Source organism: Rhyacophila brunnea, unplaced genomic scaffold, assembly GCF_057557595.1.
Source record: "Rhyacophila brunnea isolate RB1 unplaced genomic scaffold, BYU_Rbru_1.0 scaffold_1, whole genome shotgun sequence".
Taxonomy (NCBI): Eukaryota; Metazoa; Arthropoda; class Insecta; order Trichoptera; family Rhyacophilidae; genus Rhyacophila; species Rhyacophila brunnea.
Window position 1 is genome coordinate 26446005 of NW_028232751.1, and position 21234 is coordinate 26467238.

At 31.3% G+C, this 21234-nt stretch overlaps 1 protein-coding gene across 1 annotated transcript in view; it reads left to right on the forward strand.

Moving 5' to 3' along the window:
- The first annotated feature begins 5587 nt into the window (after positions 1-5587).
- The window catches only part of LOC147079635 (aquaporin-like), a 156181-nt gene continuing 140534 nt past the window's right edge, over positions 5588-21234 (forward strand). Inside the window, exons 1-2 of the mRNA XM_085942644.1 lie at positions 5588-5918; positions 16805-16899. Of these exons, the coding sequence (XP_085798770.1) occupies positions 16824-16899 (76 nt within the window). The 5' untranslated portion in view covers positions 5588-5918; positions 16805-16823. The remainder of the gene's footprint in view (positions 5919-16804; positions 16900-21234) is intronic.

Here is a 21234-nt window from a genome sequence, read left to right on the forward strand (position 1 = left end):
AAAACCATATTAACCAATTAATTAATATTTATTTAAGAGAAGATACATACATATCGACATAAATCAACTTAAAAAAATATGTAGGTAACTAATATTTCAAGCTTTAAAATAAAAAATCCAAATACTAAAAAATTTAAACAAACCAATATTCAAATTTTCAACATTATTATAAATTTAAATGGTTAATATTTAAAATTGGTGTTCTTATATTTAAATGTACATACCTACATAAATATTTTTATACGAATACATGGTATGCAAAAAAAATTCAATGCAACACTTGGCACTGTAAATCTTCAGCTAACTTATTATAGTCAGGTACTTACATAATTATAATTACCTGTCCTTCAGGAATTATCCAAATGAGGGTCTGTGTGTCTCAGTGGCGCACCCAGGATTTATTATTGGGGGGGCCAAGTAGGAGGGTTAAATATAGTTTTCATGCCAATGAAAAAAAACATTTAGTAGAATTTGAAAATTTTAACTGAATTCCACCGATAAAAATGTTTTTTTAATTTACACCACCATCGACTGTGGTGGGCATGGCCCCCACACCATGAATCGGGCCCTTAGGCCAGAGTGTTTGGCGGGCCCCCTTACCTATCACCAGGGTTAAGGGCAATGTGATGGTATTCCGTGGATTTATCTATATTTTTAAATAATCCCCTTGAATTATTGATTTGTCGGACCTCATATCATATTATCGATCGTTATCATACAATGAACTACTGGTCGCGACCCCCTCTTGTGGTAGCCAAGTAGCATTCGACCCTTCGATATTGGATAAATAACCATTTTTATTTTTACAGAAACACTAAAAATAATTGTAATATAAAATGATACACGTGAATTATCATGTAGTTACGTATATTATATTTTCATCATACTAGTTATTTTTTATGTTAATTTTAATGAAGTAGTATAGTGTCACATGCGATTTTTTTTTATAATATAACGAATTTCTGGTGTGTGTTTATCTCACAATTGGACGAGCCGCCTCGCCGGACCCTCTTAAGCCCGGGCCCCCAGGCTGTAGCCCTGTCAGCCGTGGGCCATGGTGGTGGGTATAGTCGTTCTTTTCGCAGAAATTTTATCGTCGATTTTGGGTTTTTTAATAGTGAAGTTCCAAAATATTAATTGAAAATGGAAAGAAGTAGTGTTTCGAAATTTTTGTGTTAGAAATTAAAATCTAAGAATTTTTTCTTAAGAGGGTGCTGGTGAATTTGAAATCATTTTTTGCCGTGTTTTTATTTGTCTAAGCTATTGGCTTTCAATTTCCACTGATTCATATTTCCACTGATTTTATTAGAAGGTAACTTTTATTATTAATATAGTAGATTACATTTTAATCGGTAACTTTTATACAATGGTTTAACACAGAGAATGCAGTCGATGCGTTTTACTCAAATGTTGGATTTAAACTGAACTAAAAGCTATTTTGGTTGAGTATATTACAAAACAAACATTGACAATGGTAAGTTTGAAATAAAAAGAAATAATAAATAAGTTTAAAAAGGTTTGCAGTTTAAAATAAGACCTTGAAACATAATTCAAAGCATGCTTCAGGAAAAAGTGTTGAGTAGGTATGACGTTTTATATCTGTTTCATTTGACACGTTGAAAATGTATATCTATCTCATTTTCAGGATTGACCAAAATTTAGTCTATGCGGGCGACAAAACAATTTGAAAAAAAGGCGAACTTTGTGCTTTCTCTCCGTCTCACATATACAAAATGGGAGAGATAGAAATATTATTAAGAAAATATATGAATCCCGGCATTCCCTCAATTGACCGAGGCAGCGAGCGTCTGTGAGAGTTGAGACATGGGTGTGTGTATAGTAGTTTCACACACATGTACATATAAATTAGCTTGCGTCACGTTGACGTTTTAGTCGATAATAATATATATGAATAAGGCACAAAATCGCTCGCCAAAACGGAAAAAGTCGTAGGATAATAATATATAGGTGATAATTGACATTGTACAATGTCGATAGATTGTGAGATATTTATTTTTGGAAGGGTCATTGACCATTTGACCTAAAGGGCCAGCTGCCATTGAGCTATACCATTGGGTTTGCTGAATGCAGACACAACGGTTTACATCATGTGGGTGCTCTTCTTCTTCACCTTTTACCATTTCGGTGCTAATCATAACCAGTCTCCAAGCTATCTAGTCCAACCCCCCAGTTCCATGTAATAATATCTATATATAATATAAATATTTATATTATAATATTTGGCCCTTGGAAAAATATACTACGTATGTACTTGTGTTACGCATATTTAATTCTTCTGCGTCGAAAGTTTACTGACTCCTGGTATATGCGTTAGGCCGCGTCCAGCGTAGGCGCGTTCGGCGTAGCGTTGAGCGGCGCGCGCAACTCAAACGTATAACCGTGTGCGAAAATGTTCGTAGACAATGCCATTTTTTGGTTATACCCTCAACGCTCCGCCGAACGCGCCTACGCTTAGTGTGCGTCCTGAGTGGCAGCGTTCGGCGCAGCGTTGAGCGTTTTGCGCAACTCAAACGTAGAACCGTGTGTGAAAATATTCGTAGACAATGTCTTTTTTTGGTTATACATTTATACGGTTATACGTTTGAGTTGCGCAAAACGCTCAACGCTGCGCCGAACGCTGGCACTGAGGCCTCACACTTAGAGTCACTTAGAGCGAGTACACACGGACCGCAAAATTGCGTCGAAACCTGACCAGAAACATTTTCATACGATTCTCTGGGGTTGGCATCGACATCGTTTTGTGACTCTTGTGATCCGGCTCTTAAAACGTGGGAGTGACACATTGTTAAAGTTACATAGTATTATGTAATTAAAGTATATTTTTATATTAGTGCCCAATATTAAAGCGCATGCAAAAGGTGCGGCAAAAAACGTATTTATTTATATATAATAATAATATATTCGTACGACATTATTGATTTATGAATTCAATTTTCTAATCAATACATTATGCAACAAAAGGTCATCGCTAGGTATCGGACGTTGGTAACTGGAAGATATCATATTTCTTATTATTTCGTCTTCATACGCATACAAAAAATAATGGCCCCTCGGTAACATTTTTTTAGTGCGCCAATACATCCTCCCTACAATATATATTTTGGAATGATCTTAAGGTGAAGCCTTTACTGAGCCGTTTTTAAAGAGGCACCTAGCGGAAAGATACGAAGCTTGCAATTTGAGATTTTTTTTGGTAATTTACAATTTCGACTGTATTAATTAATAAATATGTATCTGAAAACATTAAAAAGAAAAATATTTTTCATTTTAAGTCAAAGATAAACTTACAATTGCAAAAAATGTAATAAAATATGAATTTTTTGACTCGGACCGCACCCTATTATTACATATATTTTATGGTCATATTTATTATTAAAATTTAGTTCATTAAGTTTTCTAAGCATCACCTAAGGGATTTTTGACTAATTCATAGTTTTAATATTTTTTATATCTATTTTAAAAAACATCGATTTTTATAAAAAATATAAATGTGTATACCTTGAAATGCTTTTTATTTACTTATATCAAATTTTATTTATGTATGGTCCCAATATTGAAGCTTGATTTGATATAAATAAAAAGGATTTCAAGTTAAGTAGACTTCACCTTAAATAACCAACTAAAACTTGTACAGTAATAAAAAGATCAAGGCTGTTTGATCCGGCGATTCAAAATTCAAATTCATTTTTTTTATACATACCGTGAACATTACAAATTAATAATTTAAGACGTTCATAACGTGACATTTAAAAACAAAGAAACAGTGTAAAGAAGAAATAAATATATGCAGTATCACAAAAACTGTATGAAAAGTAAAGCAAAAGGTACAAAATTATAAAAAAAATATATATTATATAAATTATAAAGCATGGAAGCATACCGAATGAGGTAAGTGGACCCTATTTTAAGAATTTATAAAACAACGTCCACCTAAACTCATCCGCACATAGATGGATATATCAACATCCGAAGCGATTTGGTTGAACAGAGTTATTGCCCTCCCAATTGGCTGTAAAATCCAATACTATGTGATTTCTTAATATTGATTTTTCATCTACTAAATAGATTCGTATTGCATTTTTACACGGTTTGATTATTTTACGTCTCGCGTAGTAATATTTTATTGGAAATAGTCCCGGCATGTGCCATAATCGAATTTCAAAGTAATTCTTAAAACAAAATGTCTTATCAATAGTTAAATAATATTACAATATGCGTAGTAGGTATAAAAAACCAGACGATTACAACTCTTATTTTGTTAGATATTTCGACGCAAACTTTTGCTGTTTTTTTCAGTAATCCCTGAAATTTGGATAAATGAACATCTATATATCACTTACAAAATAATCATATATTGGTTTATTTTATGAATTCATCGTTGGTGATTTGGGTACGAGGATGGCCAAGGCGTTTACAGGTTTGCAACCCCCTTGCGAAAATGTTGATGCCTCTATGATACTTATATCACCGTTCACCTTTTAGTTCGGTTTGCGTGACTGTAACATATGAAACAAAATAAATGTTGGCCTCTCTTCGGTAGGCATTGACATATTTTATCAATAGGCTTAAAGTCTTTGCTACTCGGAAATTCTACTCTAGTCCAAATATATACGACACCATCATTTTATTAGTGCATATAATATATACACACATATTTATTTTGGTGTTTAAAATCGATCAGGGATCGTTCATATAAAACGCCACGTCCTAAGGATGATAGGGGTCTTAATATTATATAATTTGATAAATTGTAGATGAAAATTATGAAATCACAAAACCAACAAAATTAAAACTATTTTTTCTAGGTCTAAACGTATTTTTTTATGGACAGCCTTAAAATATGTGTTAACTAAAAATAAACGAATATCACGTCCAACAAGTTAGAACTGGAATGACGATACTTTGTAAACACTAAAAACGATATAATCTGATATTATTCGTCTGCTTTAATCACTGTTAACAGATGAGATCAATATAATCAGACATCAATTAATAGTTAGTAGTGTCTAGTGATGATTGCCAAGCGCATTTAAATCTTATCCAAATAATATACCATAAAAAACATAGCTATCTAGATAATCAGTAGATTGCAGAGTTTCTTTGTGGCAGAACGTGTGTATTATAATTATTACTACGTACAATTTCATAAAAAAATGATAATAATGTGTTTACATATATAAATGTGTTGGGCACACACTGAAATAAAGTCTGCCCCTAAAGTAACACGTAAATAAATAATATACCTACCCCTAATTAAGTGAGTCGGTCATGCGACAATAATGTATTTTCACATGAGAACAAATAATAATATCATTATATTATATACTAGTCGAGTATGTATCGACGATCTTTAGTTTAGTGAATTATTTATTAAACGGAGTTGTTTATTATTCGATAATAAACACGCAAAAAATAATAAAAATCTATGAAAAAGTTTTATAATTAGAATCTTTTAGCTGTATAGTGACGTGCGTGTATTGAAAAAAATAATCTCGATATTGATGACAGTAAGTATGTATATTATAATAAATATAAAATGATTTATTTTTATTATTGTGTTCAATTCTCTCCGTATGTGATGTTGTGTTAGAAAGTGTAGTAATTATTGTTGGTGGTAATTGTAATATTTAATGTCAATGTGACCTTACCTATAAACGTATTAAGTTAATACTCTCGGCGGTAATATTACGTATTTTCCAAGTGATTTGTGAGCGGTACGGTACGCACGAGCAAAATAGATTAGAAAATAAAACCAACTCCCGCCCGGTGCAACGTGGACAGATCTAAAACTGATTTTATATGTATTTTCGCATCGGTTGAGTCAGTGTGGCCACAGTGGAGAAAGAATAAAAGTCCGCTTAGTTTCGCGAGTGATTTTAACGAATATTTTACTATCTGTGAGTATCCTGCCTACTTTAATCGTTTGATAGCTACTAACGTAATCGGATGTTAACATGTAATCGTGGTACACAGGTACCCAAGTAAGTAACCACTCAAAAACCCGCTTCTATCAATATTTACCTACCAAAACCACGTTGGTAGGCAATGATAAATAATGTCTCAGTAGAGATTCAAATTTTGTAAACACTGCGGATGTAATCTAAAATGGGGGGGAAATTATGATGTATATTAGATTGATTGTATAATTATTATTATCTGTGGTCTTTTGTCAATTTTAAATAATTGAAAAAGTGGAAATTTTGTCATATTATGTTTCTATAAAGTTTTGATTCGTTTGACCGATCCCGACTATTATTAAATTTGTTGGTTAGTTTTATAAAATTCACTGTCACATTTTCTTTTTTCGATGTACAGGGAAAAAATATTTAAGATTCAAACTCTTCTCGTGAATATCAATTATTTCGCACTTATCGTACTACAGAAAATTTATGGCAATAAAATTAATACAATACTGAATATTATCAAAAAATATATTCAGATAATAAATGAAGGCGTCCCCCGAAAAGGGGTCTATATGCAAAAACAAAATTGTTCAGGAGAGGAAAAAAGTTTTATTCGATCATGCGGACTTTTGGAGTATATCTGTGATAATAATTATATTCATGAAAGCACTCTTTATCATTGAAAAATTTTTTATTTTATTTTGGATAGTAAAATAAATCATATAGACCCCTCTTCTACGGTTAAGCATTTTAGTATTGCTAATATCTCAAAAACTGTGGCAGATAAAACAATAAAACTTTCCAATAACGTGAACAATGCTATATAGACCTGTTTTAGTCAATAAAATCACTTTTTGACATGGTGTATTATATAGACCCCCTTTCGGGGGACGCCTACAAATATTTGATATATATAATATATACGCTTCTAATTTCGTTTCGGTGCTATATATAAAAACTCCCCCACTTACCGTTTTGGCTATATAAATAAACTAATGGATAGTCCAGTTTGGGTTCCAAAGGAATCTGTTACAATACAATTTAACAGATTTGTGTTAATTTAATTTTCTTTTAGGTTATATTATATTATGATATTGCTGAAATCCGTTTTAAACAAACAAAAGCACATGTTTAGTTATAAATTAATAAAATTAATAATTTGGAGGAAGATACAGCACAATTGGTAGATGTTCATATAGAAAATAATATCACAGTGATATATACAAATAACGTATATGATACAGTCAATGTCATAAATAGAGTGTAGAACCCATGAACCACCCAGAACAATTATATACTTATTGAGTTGATTGGGCCATTTTTAAAGTAAGCAGCAGAGGTCTTGAATTGAAAGAGTTGAGAGAATTGCGCTTAACGACGCCCTGGCCAAATACATATCGTCAGGGAGGGGGGCGAATTTTGAAATACTTATTTAATACTCTTTTTGTGTTTATTCGAAAAAACATTCCTATGTAGGTATCTAAAAAATTTAACTTAATAATTTTAACACATGGAATATATTTAAATTAGAGAAAGTGGACGTAATTAATGTTGACCATTGGTATTGCATAAATTATGGTTAAGTCCTGGCAATCTGAAAAAAATATTTTGCTATAAGTGTGTTTAGGTTGGGTTCTGGGTTCCGCTAGGTAAATTGTCTCCTAGATCAGTGCTTCTCAAACTTTTTCATACCATGCCCCCTAAATCATAAAAAATAAATCCAAGTCTCCCCCCCCAAAATTTTAGTATTTAGTGACCAACAGTACATTATTTAATATAAAGTACATTTTTCTTAAAAAATAATAGAACAATTCATTCACTTGCTAGCAAAGCAAAAATAAAAAAATAAACTTCAAATTTATTACAGCTACACTCTACAAAAACAATTTAATGAGAGGGGGGTGATTGCATATTTTAAGCGTAATAAATCAATATCCGGTACAATGTTTGAAAAGCTAATTCGCAGGGTTTGCTCCAAAGTCTTCGTTGAAAGACGGTCTGTGTTTATTTTTTTATTACTACTTAAGATGAAAATGCTGTTTTGCATAGGTAATAATTATGTTGTCGCAAAAGGAATTATGATTAACAATGCTGCTTTTGCGATTGACGGATATTCTTGCTGTGGCCTTATCAAAAATTCTGTGACTTTTATCATTAAATTCGACTTCAAGGGAATTATCTGATCTAATATCAACCAATGCTTCTTGATCTGCCCACGTAATATGATCATATTTTAAGGATTTAGCAAATGGTGTTCTTATGCAATTGTACTTTTGGTATTCATTTAAGTTTGGGAAATATAATATGTTGAAAAATCGTTGTGATTCGACAATTTGATTACGTACTTATAACACTTTTGATTGAAGTCGAAAGTGATATCTCATTGGTAGTAAGACACTCTCAATCAAGCATGAAAACATGTCAGTGCATCCTTGACCGAATACATTTTGACCATGAAGAAAGTTTTTTTAGAAAGTTTGAAGTTTAATATTCAGAATTAAAATGTTGATATTTTTTATCTGAAGAGAAATGTTCAATTCATTTACTAATTCGCTGAATATGAAGCAAAACACATCCATTTTTCATCACTTAAGTGGGAAGAAAGATCTGTTTTTTTTGCCATGAAGAAAGAGCTAAAGTTCATTACTAAATTCTACAATTATTATCCATATCGGATCCGATGAAATATTGTGATCGTGTAAAAATTCGATCTCGAGATTTTGACTGATTTGTATCAGGTATCACTTTGTACCGGTGATCACGTTGTGATTTTAATTTTTTTTTCTAAATAGCTCGCGGCTCCCTGGCAGAAACTCCACGGCCCCCTAGTTTGAGAAGTACTGTCCTAGATGGGTACATTCTGACTAGTGCATATTGTTTTGTATCTAAATAAGATCAGAATATCAATAATAATACAAATAAACAAATCTTTGTAACAAAATAAAAACAAAATTATTATTAGGTTTGCAAGTATGACGTTATGAAGAGTAGTTTATGAATGCTACAAATTATGATATTCATTTTTGCGAATCAAAAACAAGTGGGTTGATAGGTAGGTATATAATTCAAACCGAAAACTTGTTCGTTGATATTAATTATTCACAAACTTGACATGCTATGCATTCTGTATCAATATATTATTGCCAAATAATCATAGGTTTAAACTTGAAATAAGATGAATAATAATTTAACACATTTAACTATTTTAAATTTAGAATGATACACCGTTATTCATACCAGATAACTATTTTTTGTTGAAAATACATTATAATATTGAATTAAATAAAACGTAATATAGTCGTTGAGCATTTACCTCCGATGTGACAAAACTGAATTTTTACAGGAGACAAAAAAATGCTCAATTAGCGAAAAAAAATATTTTAAAAATTATTATTCTCGAATAAGGGCTTGTCATAATCAAATGTTTGTAATAGCCTCGATGTGATGACAATATACATTGAAGGTTTTACGTTTTTATTATAATAATACATGTTACATCGGAGGTTTATATACATACTTACCTAATTAATTATAATATTTTTATTTTAGTGGTAGATAGAACATTGAAGGTTTTACCAAATAATGAGGCCTGATATAATTAATGAATACAAAAAAACACGTTTATAAAATTGTCACATTGTAGGTTTTAACAACTCAGCGACAGTATACTATTTAATCTACGTAATTAAACCAATTTTGTCCGCTGAAAAAGATCTGTAATTGATAATGTCAATGCCCCCTTTAATTCCAAAACATTATCTGAAATAATTCCAACAACAGTTATTATATGAACACTTTAACCAACATTATACTAACTTCGTTTGGGATTTACATATAGGTACATGTTATTATATTGTATCATTACTTTAGCCCGGTCGCACATAGAAAATCGTCTCGACTGGTATATGGTCATAAATCAAAACCGCCTCTCTTACGTACGTACAGATGAGACCATGTCGGGGTAGTGCCGTCACGCGGCTAGCCGAAACGAATAAAAAAAGCAGCGTCTGCTCATGCGCCGATGCAAAATTTTGCTATTATATATTTATGTCAAGTGAAATTTGTTACATGCGAGTTACACCAAAAATATCGCATAGGCGCTTAGTGCTTACATAACGTCCCAACCATGCCAAAGTCACCAATGTGTAAAATGGCACTTCTGAGATAATCAAGTTTAAATATTTTTGGGAATTCATTACCATATCCTAGGATTATAACGAGCCTTACACTTTTGATTAATATAAAAATATTTCTTATTTGAAATCTTTTTGTCTATTATATTATCGTGGGCGTACAGGCAGAAGTCACTAACTCCAAATACACAGTTCTGAGATAATCAATGTTTTCTGTTTTTGGTGTTCTTAAAATGGTTGTAAAATCTTTATTTTTTGAGTTCTTCATACTTTTTTTTTTTTTTCAAGTTCGTGTACGTTCGTTAAATCGTGACTTATGCCTTATGCCAAGCAGCATTACTTTTTCTATATAATAACATTAAAATCTCAATTTCGTCAAAACTGGAGTTAGTGACTTCTGCCTGTATGCCCACGTTATTATCTTTTGCACATCGAAAAATAATGTTGTAATTTTTTTTCTACGAATGTGTCACATTAGTGCCTTTGGCTAATTTTTATTCCGTATTTAAGTGCGCTGTTAAGTGAAAAGTAATGTCATTATTTCGCCCATTTCTAAAACCAGTAGCAATTCTGGTCGTTGACATATTAATATATCCATGCACTTAAGCGGGATGCTTCTACCTACCAGAGGCACCTAGCGGAAAAATACGAAGCTTGCAATTTGAGACATTTTTTTTGATAATTTACAATTATTTCAACTGTATTAATTAATAAATATGTGTTTGAAAACATTAAAACTAAAATTTTTGTTTGAAGTCAAAGATAAAAAACTTACAATTGTAAAAAAATGTGAATTTGTCACATGGGTTATTGGTCTTATTATTACATTATATTTTATGGTCATATTTATTATTAAAACTTAGTTCATTAAGTCTTCAAATTTCCCCGGAAAGATTTTTGACTAATTCATAGTTTTAATATTTTTTATATTTATTTAAAAAAAAACATCGATTTTTATAAAAATATAAATGTGTATAAATTGAAAAATGCTTTTTATTTATATCAAATCGAGCTTAAATATTGGGACCATACCTAAATAAAATCATTGGTTTATATTTTTCAAATCTTGATTATAGTAGTTATTTCTGTATTTAATATTTATGATCTATACATTGATTTAATGAACACATTGCCTATATTTCGTTTTAGCGCGAAAAAATGTTATTTTTATGATTCAGTTTTAATAGGTAGTCTGTTAGTTTTTACTATCTAACACCCAATTTTTGTGACGTATAGTGTTTATTGGATAGCTACAATGTTTTATTTCTGTTGTGTTCGAGTACCTACCACTACGTAGGTATGTCTAAAATGTATCAATTTTGTAGGAAACATTAAATAAAACGCAATCTTAAGTGTTCCTTTTACATGTAAATAAATATATAAAACTAATTTAAATAAATTCACAGGTTCCTTATACAAAACGCCAGTCCACTTTTTTCATTTTTAAATTTAGTAATTTCTAATGGCTAAAAAACATTACAGACAACAAGTCAATTTATTATTAACAATCGGTACAATACAGTATTTATTACACATAGATTTTTGATAAAAATCGATGTATTATATTGTTTTAACTAAAACATCACACATTCAACTACAACATTTTTTATTATATACCTACCTACGTATTTACCTAAGTATTTGCTTTTTTTACACACACCTGTGAATTCATAGTTTATTATAAGGAAGTAATTAAATTATAATATGATTGTTTTAAATTGAAAAATCACGATTGTGTGTACCAAAGTACTTCCATCAATATCGATTAACATCACTTTTTGAAATATTTCAAATGGATATAGACGCTGACTTACTTAGCCTGTTTCTGGCCTACTAATAAATGTTTTATTTTTGGCCGAAGTATTATTTCGTGGTAATCGACCTTATACTTGTACATGTAAAAACAAGTGAATATTGATGCAATAACTTATATTTGGCAGATACTAAGTCGTGTCCGGCAGTTTGTACGAAAGAAAATTGGCCGATTTGAACAAATGGTAGAAAAGCATTTAGGCCGAATGGATTTATCGTCGATCTTCATATTTTTGAAACGGCAGTTGAAATTTGAAATAGGTAGTATAAATTCCCCCTTCGCCAAAGTGGTGATCTATGAAAATAATTCCGTTCGGTAATGCTAGTCTGCAATTTTGTGAATCGGCCTGATGGTTTCGGCCATTTTTCCATCGTACAAATTACCTAAATGTATACTTAATGTAATAAGGTAAAGCAGCGCAATTCCTTGTCCAGACGGTCATACGTCAGTTGTCCGTAAATAAATACAAAATGTTAACTGTTTAAAAGTTGTGTAAAATGGTTAACAATCGATTGTATAAATAAATTTGAAATATTTTTTTAAACAAGTGACCATGTCTGTTTGTAAATCACCGCGGGATGGAATACATGAATGGAATACTGAAAAATATTTTTACTGTTTCATCGGAAGTAGCGATGACCGGTCTTGTTGAATGTTGTTTTGATTAAAGCACAAAAATTCGTACGATGTGGACTATCTAAATCACATTTAATTTAATAGTAATATTTTCAGGAAGATGTGCATTGAGTTTCAAACAAAAGTTTGTGCAATTTTGTGCAACGGCAAAAGTTTACAGCCGTTCTATAATTTGTTTATTAGTCGTCTGGACTGGGTTGACTCGAAGTTAGAAGTGGAAGGAGTACGGTTTTGTCAATCAGACATTCAAATCTTGTTTCAAATAGTTGATGTTGACTAATGGCTTGCTAGTTCGTAGGTACCTACCCTTTTAAAGAAAGTTTTTTTGGACGCGACGTATCCTATAATTTTGAAAGTTTCCTGTTACAAACATTTTTTATTATTACACAATATTATTTTTTCAATTTCACTTTTTTTATTTTCAAAATAAAAATGTTTCCGACCGCATTACGGAAATGCAATAAATACTATTTTTGTCGCGCTATATATTATACCTGTTTAGTGTTTACTATCACACATTATTATGCGGACCGAAATTATAGTACAAAAAGAATATAACTATGTTGAGGAGCTGAACATGGATAAAAGTGCATAGGCGTTGAATAAATCCGCTCCAAGGTTAAATACTTATACATTTTTGAATTTGACTTATCTGTTTAAATGTAAATGTACATTAATTAAATGAAACTTCTATGAATGTTTTACATTATGAATGAAAGTTCTACAATTATACATTATTGATATGGAAAAATATTGATATTTATTAATTTATTTATATTTATTAATGTTTTCAACGTTTGACGAAGTAGATTGAAGGTATGCTAAAACATTAAAAATAATTATTATACAACAATGAAAATAATTATGAAAATAAAACATTGTTATGAATGTACAGGAATTATGTTGGAATATATTTTATGTTTTAAAAAACTATACTTTTAAATATAATATAACTTTTTATACAAATCAGTTACACGGTTGAATCCATTTTCATGAATACGTAGATATGTATGTAGTGGTAGTCACTCACGCCACTAGACGTCACCCTAGTATAGGACTAGTGTCACCCTTAACCGGCTCGCACATCAACACTCGTCCGTCTGCAACGTGTCGTTATTCACAAAACACAAGATTTTTTAGATTTAAAAAACATCTAGTGTTGCTAGAAACAAGTCGAAGCCGCCTGAACTCTTACGCACATCTACGAATTAGTCATTCCTATACCGGCTCGCCGGTCACCACATCCCTATTATATCCACGTTTCGATAGGTTACGCGAGACTGTCGCTAGTTGTCTATGTGGTTGGTATTCATATGCAACATCAGAGCGACGTTCCTAGAAGGTTTGATTCATGGCTGAGTGGCAGACTATGCGTGTTTAAATGTGAGAGCCGGCTTCGGCAGACTTTGAATGCTGCCCCGTTCCATTTTAGTCTCAAATTACGTAATTATTTTATTATCCTAAAAAGACAAATGCAATAAAAATCTTGAAAAAACTGTCATACTTGAGACTTTCACAGTTGTTTATTATTGCGATAGATTTTTGCGTTATCACCGTGTATTCTTACTCCATTTTTCGTCAACGATTCGGGCTTGCTGCAGAGGCCATTCTGAAGAGAATGATGACACAAGATAAGAGAATCATTTCTTGAGAATGGCCTCTGCAACGAGTCTACATAATATTATGTACTGATGATTAGAGCATTTCTACAAAACCTACTTTCAAGCAGCTGTGGTTTTAGAGACACGGAGCTTTGGGGCGCTGACAAGTTTGGAGGTCCCCTTGTGATTTTTAAAAACTAAGATGTCGGGGCACTTTTTAACTGTGCGACCATTTTATGGAAAACCGCTCCTGATTTCAAAAGCTGTAATGATACTATTCGTTCCCCTTTCCGCTCTTTATAATTTACCATCCTTAAGAAATACTTGACCTGCCTACCCCCACGAGACGTCACTGTATGTAGTCGATATACCACTCCTTTAGTTTGCCAGTTCTTTAATTATGGTACGGTCGTTCTTTAATATTAGGGGTATGCATACCACAGTGTGAGAAACATTGTATTATAGCATCTCCTATATATTATTATCCTAAGAGATTTTGGAAAACGCACCAACTTTTTTATTTAAATGCCATTTTCGCCAATAAACAGCTCGTAAAGAAGCTCAATGTAATTGAGGCTTAACAAATTCATTTGACGTGTCAGAATTCAAATTTAGAATTTGCAGGAATAATCGAAAAAATGTGACATTTCTATTAGCACCCATAAACAATCAATTTCATTCAAAACATTTATTGTAAGATGAAGATAATTTTAATACTTCTATCAATAAATTGAATAATTTCAGACCTAATAAATAAGAAACTACATTATATAGGTACATATTACGCTCTTCTCAATATTATAGTAAGTCGACGTGATCTGACAATAGTATCTATCTGCAGTTTTGCGAATTCTAGGTTATTGGTGTATTTTGTACAAAATGGTGACGGATCGAATGCAAATATTATAGTTCTACGAAAAAAATCCTAAAATGCTCAAATTTGGCGTGGAAAATGGTGTCTATCTGCATCGAAGTGTCTAGAAACTAAAAGGAAATATTATCTATCTGCTTGATTTATTTTATTATGACATTACAATTTCCATACAACTTTAAATGACTGTTTTAGTACTAATATTAAATCATTTCACTTGAAAAATAAACATAATACTGATACCGACAAAAACAGTTTGTTGAACCCCCTGAAAAATTGGCTATAAATGTCTGATAGATACTATTGTCAGATCAACGTCGAAGTATCACATACTTCCATATAAAAATAGGTAGTTATCGTGATTCAGTAATAATTGTATTATTTTTACATTTAGGTAGGTAAATGAAATTGATGTGACGTTTAATACAAGTAGGTAATTAAAAATTAATGATGTTTATATATTTTATGATAATAATTATTGTATATAAAATTACAGTAACCTTTCTTCTTCTTTTATATCATTAGTAACTATTAATACCTACTCAATAAAAATAACATTCTAATAATGCTTCTTATTATGCATGTTGTTTGCTTTTTTATCATTCATCACTTATAAGTGAAATATAATATACTTATAGTGAAATATAGTCAATTACGACATATTTATTACACAATTAGGTACAATAATATGTAAGTAGATACCTGCCTGCTATTTTTTCCACTTTTGTACATGATCAAAATAATACTTTTTTTATTTCCCCACCCAGATAATTTGTTTAATAATAAATTTAGCATGTTGGAATTTATTCATTAGTATATTAAGTACTTTAAAGAATTTTAAAATAAAATACCATGTTTGTTCCTAAGCAAAGCATATGGACACACCGCTTCAGGGTGGTAATTAAGAGTAGGTATCTTAAAAGACATTATGAGAAATAGTTTTTACATTTTTTCAATCTAATGGGATCTTCCCCCGTATTATAACGCAATAATCTAAATGTATGAAAAATTAGACTATCCTGCAGTGGCGATGGGTGGAGGTAGGGTGGATCCACCATAGATAGTACAGACTAAACTTTGTCAGTTATACGTATTTGTTTACATTGAACTAAGACTACAATTTACAGATGGTGTTGGTTAGTTTTTAAAATTCGAATTAACCCTGGGAAAACCAAGCCATAATACGCATCTGTCCATAAAATATTTAAAATTATGCTGTTAAATCATACATCATTTTGGATATTTAATAGATAGAATAATATTTTAACTACTATTGTTTGGTTTTAGGCAGGGTTTAATGAATTATAAAAAACTAACCAACAACATGATGTGTAATGTATTTTCTTAGTTCAACGAAAACAAATAAGAATGAATGAAAAAGTGCAATATATAAAAATATTATATTCTATTAAAATGTCAGTGGTAGCAATCGGCGATTGCCAGTTGTTCTGCTAGGCCTATCAGTCTGAACTGGTGTCAGACGATATTGTCAAGGCCAGACTCTAGAATAGACTACGCATATGACCCTAAATGTATATTGGCAGTGACGACATGCAAATCGTAAAACTGACAAATCGACGAAATGTCAAACTGTCTGAGGTGAATGAAAATCCATCCCGAAGGGAAAACTATGGCGCCGTCTATGCATACTTCACAAATTATATTAATATCCAACACCGCCAATCCGTCTGAAAGACCTAGCGAGACAGACTGGCGACCGCCAGCTGGCTCTGCTAGTCAAAATTACTGTTTCATTAGTTAGTGACTGTTTTCGATTATTGAATTTCATTTTATAATCATATGTTTTGTATTTTGCTTGACCACAGATATACATAAACAGGGACAATGCCGGAGACGGGGAATGGAAACAGCGTCAGCGTGACAGAAATCAAGACGCCACAAAAGCCCACCATAATGGAATGTAAGTCGATACCGTTTTTAATTATTCATTTTAATATAATAGTATCTTAGTTGAGGACTTACCTATCTCTATATTATAATTAGGGATACCAATCCCGGGATCCCGAATTATTTTCGATACCTATGAATCCCGAAACTTTCGGGATTGATTTTATATCAATTTTTATGGGAAATCAAATAAAAACGAAAATATAACAGAAAAAATACTTTTATTAACATATAACTATATTAGAAATAAACTGAGTTAGAATGAAGTATGATTTATTAGCCATGTGTTGCCACATAAATTAATAAAAATGAGAAAGATTGGAAAAAACAATGTTTCGCACTTAACAAAGTGATTCCACCACGATCTCATACGTTTTACGACAGTTTTATATTTGGCTGACTAATTAGATTTATGAACCGGAAGCATTAAACCTATGTATTTTCAAGATTGAACGTACACAATACTAACAATAAATGTCTTAAATAGTATACATTATACTGGATTTATTTTTGACCGATTTATCAACGTTATTTGAATATATGAAATTTTTATATTAACTATTAAAAAAATGCCAATCCCTGGATCGTCAAATTGTAATCCCGAAATCCCGGGATCAAGATTTTGGCTCGGGATTGAATTCCCTAATTATAATACTATATCAAACGATTCTCCTCGATTTGCCGCCCTTCGAGTAACTGCCGCCCCCAAGCGACCCTCAATCTGCCTACCCCCATGGAACATCACTGGGGTCGATTGACTACGGTATTATGGCGGTGAGAGTTTGGTTGAGAGTTCTTTCCTTGAGGCTGTATGGATACTATTCGTAGCTTTATCCAACTGACTCTCCCTTATATTATGTGTTCACATACTGCAGTTTAGCTTAGAAGTTACGTATTTCTTACAAGGTGCAGAGCTAACCTGCCATTGGCGATAGGTACCAAATATCTGTCTACAAAAAAAATCGCTTTGTATATCTATATCTATATATATTGCACTTGCATTAGTGTGAGCTTGCGTGTATTTTATTTTATAAATTTATGAGACAGTGTGTCTCGGTGTACTTATTTGTACTTTTACAATATATTTTTTTTATATTAATGATTAGTTTTAAAGTAGGCTTCCTTTTCATCGTATTTTATCTATAATTATGGACAATGTGCCCATTTTAATTAGTCGTTAAACCCTTCAGTGTAATACATTCAACCAAAATAAAATTAGACAAAATCTGCACATTGAGCTTATTTAATTAGTATTGATAAATTATTAGCTTTTAAAAAAAATCCCAATCTTTGGTGAGTTTTGAACGTTATAGACAGATATTATGACCATATGTGGATAAATTGGTTTTTAAAAATAACACCTCATATAATACTCCTGTCTTAATCTGTTAAATACATAACACAGGTTCAGTGATAATTAGATATCCCAATTATCTTTAATAATTTTAATTTACTGTTACCGGGTAATTAACATTGAACTACCTAATAGACCATTAATTCTGTCGTAATATGTATTTACAATCTGGTGGTATAGGAAGTGTAAATTTCATAGTTTGGATATATTATGAAATATTTTTGTTTTTATTGAATCCGGACAAAGATGTACCGATAAAATATATTTTTACAGGTAAATATCATAACCTGATTTGCGTCAATGTATTCCTACATTATTTTTTATTTGACGGTACTGTTAGAATTTCAAAAACATTTTTACAATTAAAAGTATAGAGTATGTTGTAAAATGGTAATTTCATAAAATATCCACTTTACTTTGGGCTATTTTAATCGGTGACATGCCGTGAGAATAGGCAGGCCATACATTGTTTGGGGTTGACCCATTTTAAAGGGAAGCAAATTGGTATATGGGGATATTATAAATATAAGAATATAATAATTGATGGGGTTTTTCGCCTGCGATGCTATCGATCTTTACGAACTCAAAACTTTACAGAATGTTTGTAGTATCAAAATTTTAATTTGAATTTATCCATTTAATATAAGTAATGAATTTACTTTTATTAATAATAAATTGATAAATTTAAGAGCAAGTACATAATATCCGAAGAGGTGGTACTTCCCTAGCGACGTCATTGATTCTAATTAAATCACTAAAGTCATCGGCAGCGGTTTTTTATCCATAATTCTTAAAGCCTATTTTCTATAGAGACACTGACTAATAGTATATATTTAAATATATCTAAAAGAATGGCATATATATTCATAATAAAACTAGCTAAGTATCAACGTACAATAATAATTATTTAAATTTTTCAGGAACAGAACATAAGTCAAAAATATGTTTGTATGTATGTTTGTTTGATTTCCATTTCTTACTCGGCCTCAACGGATATAAAAATATATAAAAATACAAAGTTTGTTAAAATTAAATTTGCTGCCCAATTCTGAATTTCAATTTCTACTGCAGATAAAGTTTTCAATATTATTCGATTTTTTTTTGTATTTCAATTAGCAAAGATCATGATTTATATTACATGGACAAATTGCACGGTGTATTAATAAATAGGTATAAACAATACCTAATAATAATAATAAAAGAGTAAAACAAAATAACAATGATAAAAGGTGCACAATTAAATGATAATAGAATCCAACTGTTTTACGTACACTCTATGTGTCGTTAGTACGGAGTATTCTTGAGTATGGCTCCATCATCTGGAGTCCTTATGAGGTTTCCTATAAGCTTGTTTTAGAGCGTGTTCAGAAAAAAATTCTTCGTCATCTCTATTTTAAAGTTTATAATTATTTTCCTTTTGACACCTTCTCAAATGAGTCTTTTCCGACTAACTTTCTTCAAGGCATGCTCGCCTTTCATTCTCTTGAAGCTCGTAGGTCACTTCTGCTCTTAAAGCATTTTTCCCTGCTCTCACGTGGTATCATTTTCAATCCCGATATTCTAGAAAATTTAAATTTTCACGCACCCGTCAATTACATGCGTGGTCGCAGCGCAGCCATGACCTATTTTGGGTGAAAGCTGTTTCCTCATGCCAGGCTCACCAGGCACCAATAGCGAGGGCTGTGCGGCTGGTCAATGCACTCCCTAGAGATGTAGATATTTTTGGCGATCCATTATATATTCTGTTTTTTTAATTCTATTTTATTGTTTAAATTGTATTTTTTGAATTATTGTTGTTTTTTTTTTTATAAAACTATTTTTGCTTTCTTTTTTTTCCTCCACCTTGTTTTTTCTGATTTTCTGAACTGATTACTTGTAATTTTTATTCTAAATGTCATGTTGTGAACGTCCTGAATTAATAATTTATTATGTACTCAACGTGTCTTTTTCAAATAAATAAATAAGTACATATAAATAAACTAATAATTAGAAAACTATTTATATACCAGGTTTTCCCATACAATTTCTCCTCCAGTCCCCTGGATACATCAAGAGTAGGTACCCAACATCGACTGCATTACCTCTTTGAATTTATATTATGCTTATTCGCTGTCTTAGTTCAACGGCTCTCACCTGTTTTTTAAACGGTCAAGCAAGTTGGTGTTTTCTGTTTCACTTTTAGTATTTCAAAGTCATCCTAATTTTGACATTTTTTATTGTATGGCGGTGAAATAAGCACACATCATGTGACTAATCTTATGTAGTAAAAGGGAGGAAATAAATAAATTAGGATTATATTACTTAATTGTTTATAATGTGATATTATGGAAAAATGTAAAACTCTAACATTATGTTTTTCATAAAAACCAAGGAAACCATTTGTTCATTTCACGTAATACATTAATATTTTTAAAAACTTTTAGACAGGCTTCTCATAATTTATAAATAACGCACGTCAGAACAATGGCCTTTAAAGTGCATCTAAACATGCATTATTTATTATTCAGTAGTAGATACGCACTTACCATCTCATTATTCATACGTTTTGCAATCTTACAAATCACTTTGATTCAGTAAATCACTCGATACCAAGGATTATAATAGAGTTTTATCTTTAGATGTCAATAATAAATAATAAGTAAATATTTCAAATACTATAGATAACTTACTAATCTATAATATACGAAAAAAAATATTAAAAAATATGAAATCACTCAATTTATCACATAGGACTACCAATTCAATTATGTTCGTTACAAGTTTGCTAAGTCATAAGGATGTAAGTGACAATTAGTTACCCGTTTATAGCGTTAGATCTTCAGCGTCCTAAAACGTCTTCAAAAAGATTTATTCTGTGACGTGTGTGAAGTTAATACTTTGGATGCGGAAGACGCACACGGCGCGTAATGACCAGGCGGCCGATCGATGTAATTAACGTGCATTTTAAAGGGGGCAATTAAAATCTCATTATGTACTCAGCAGCGAATGCGTTAA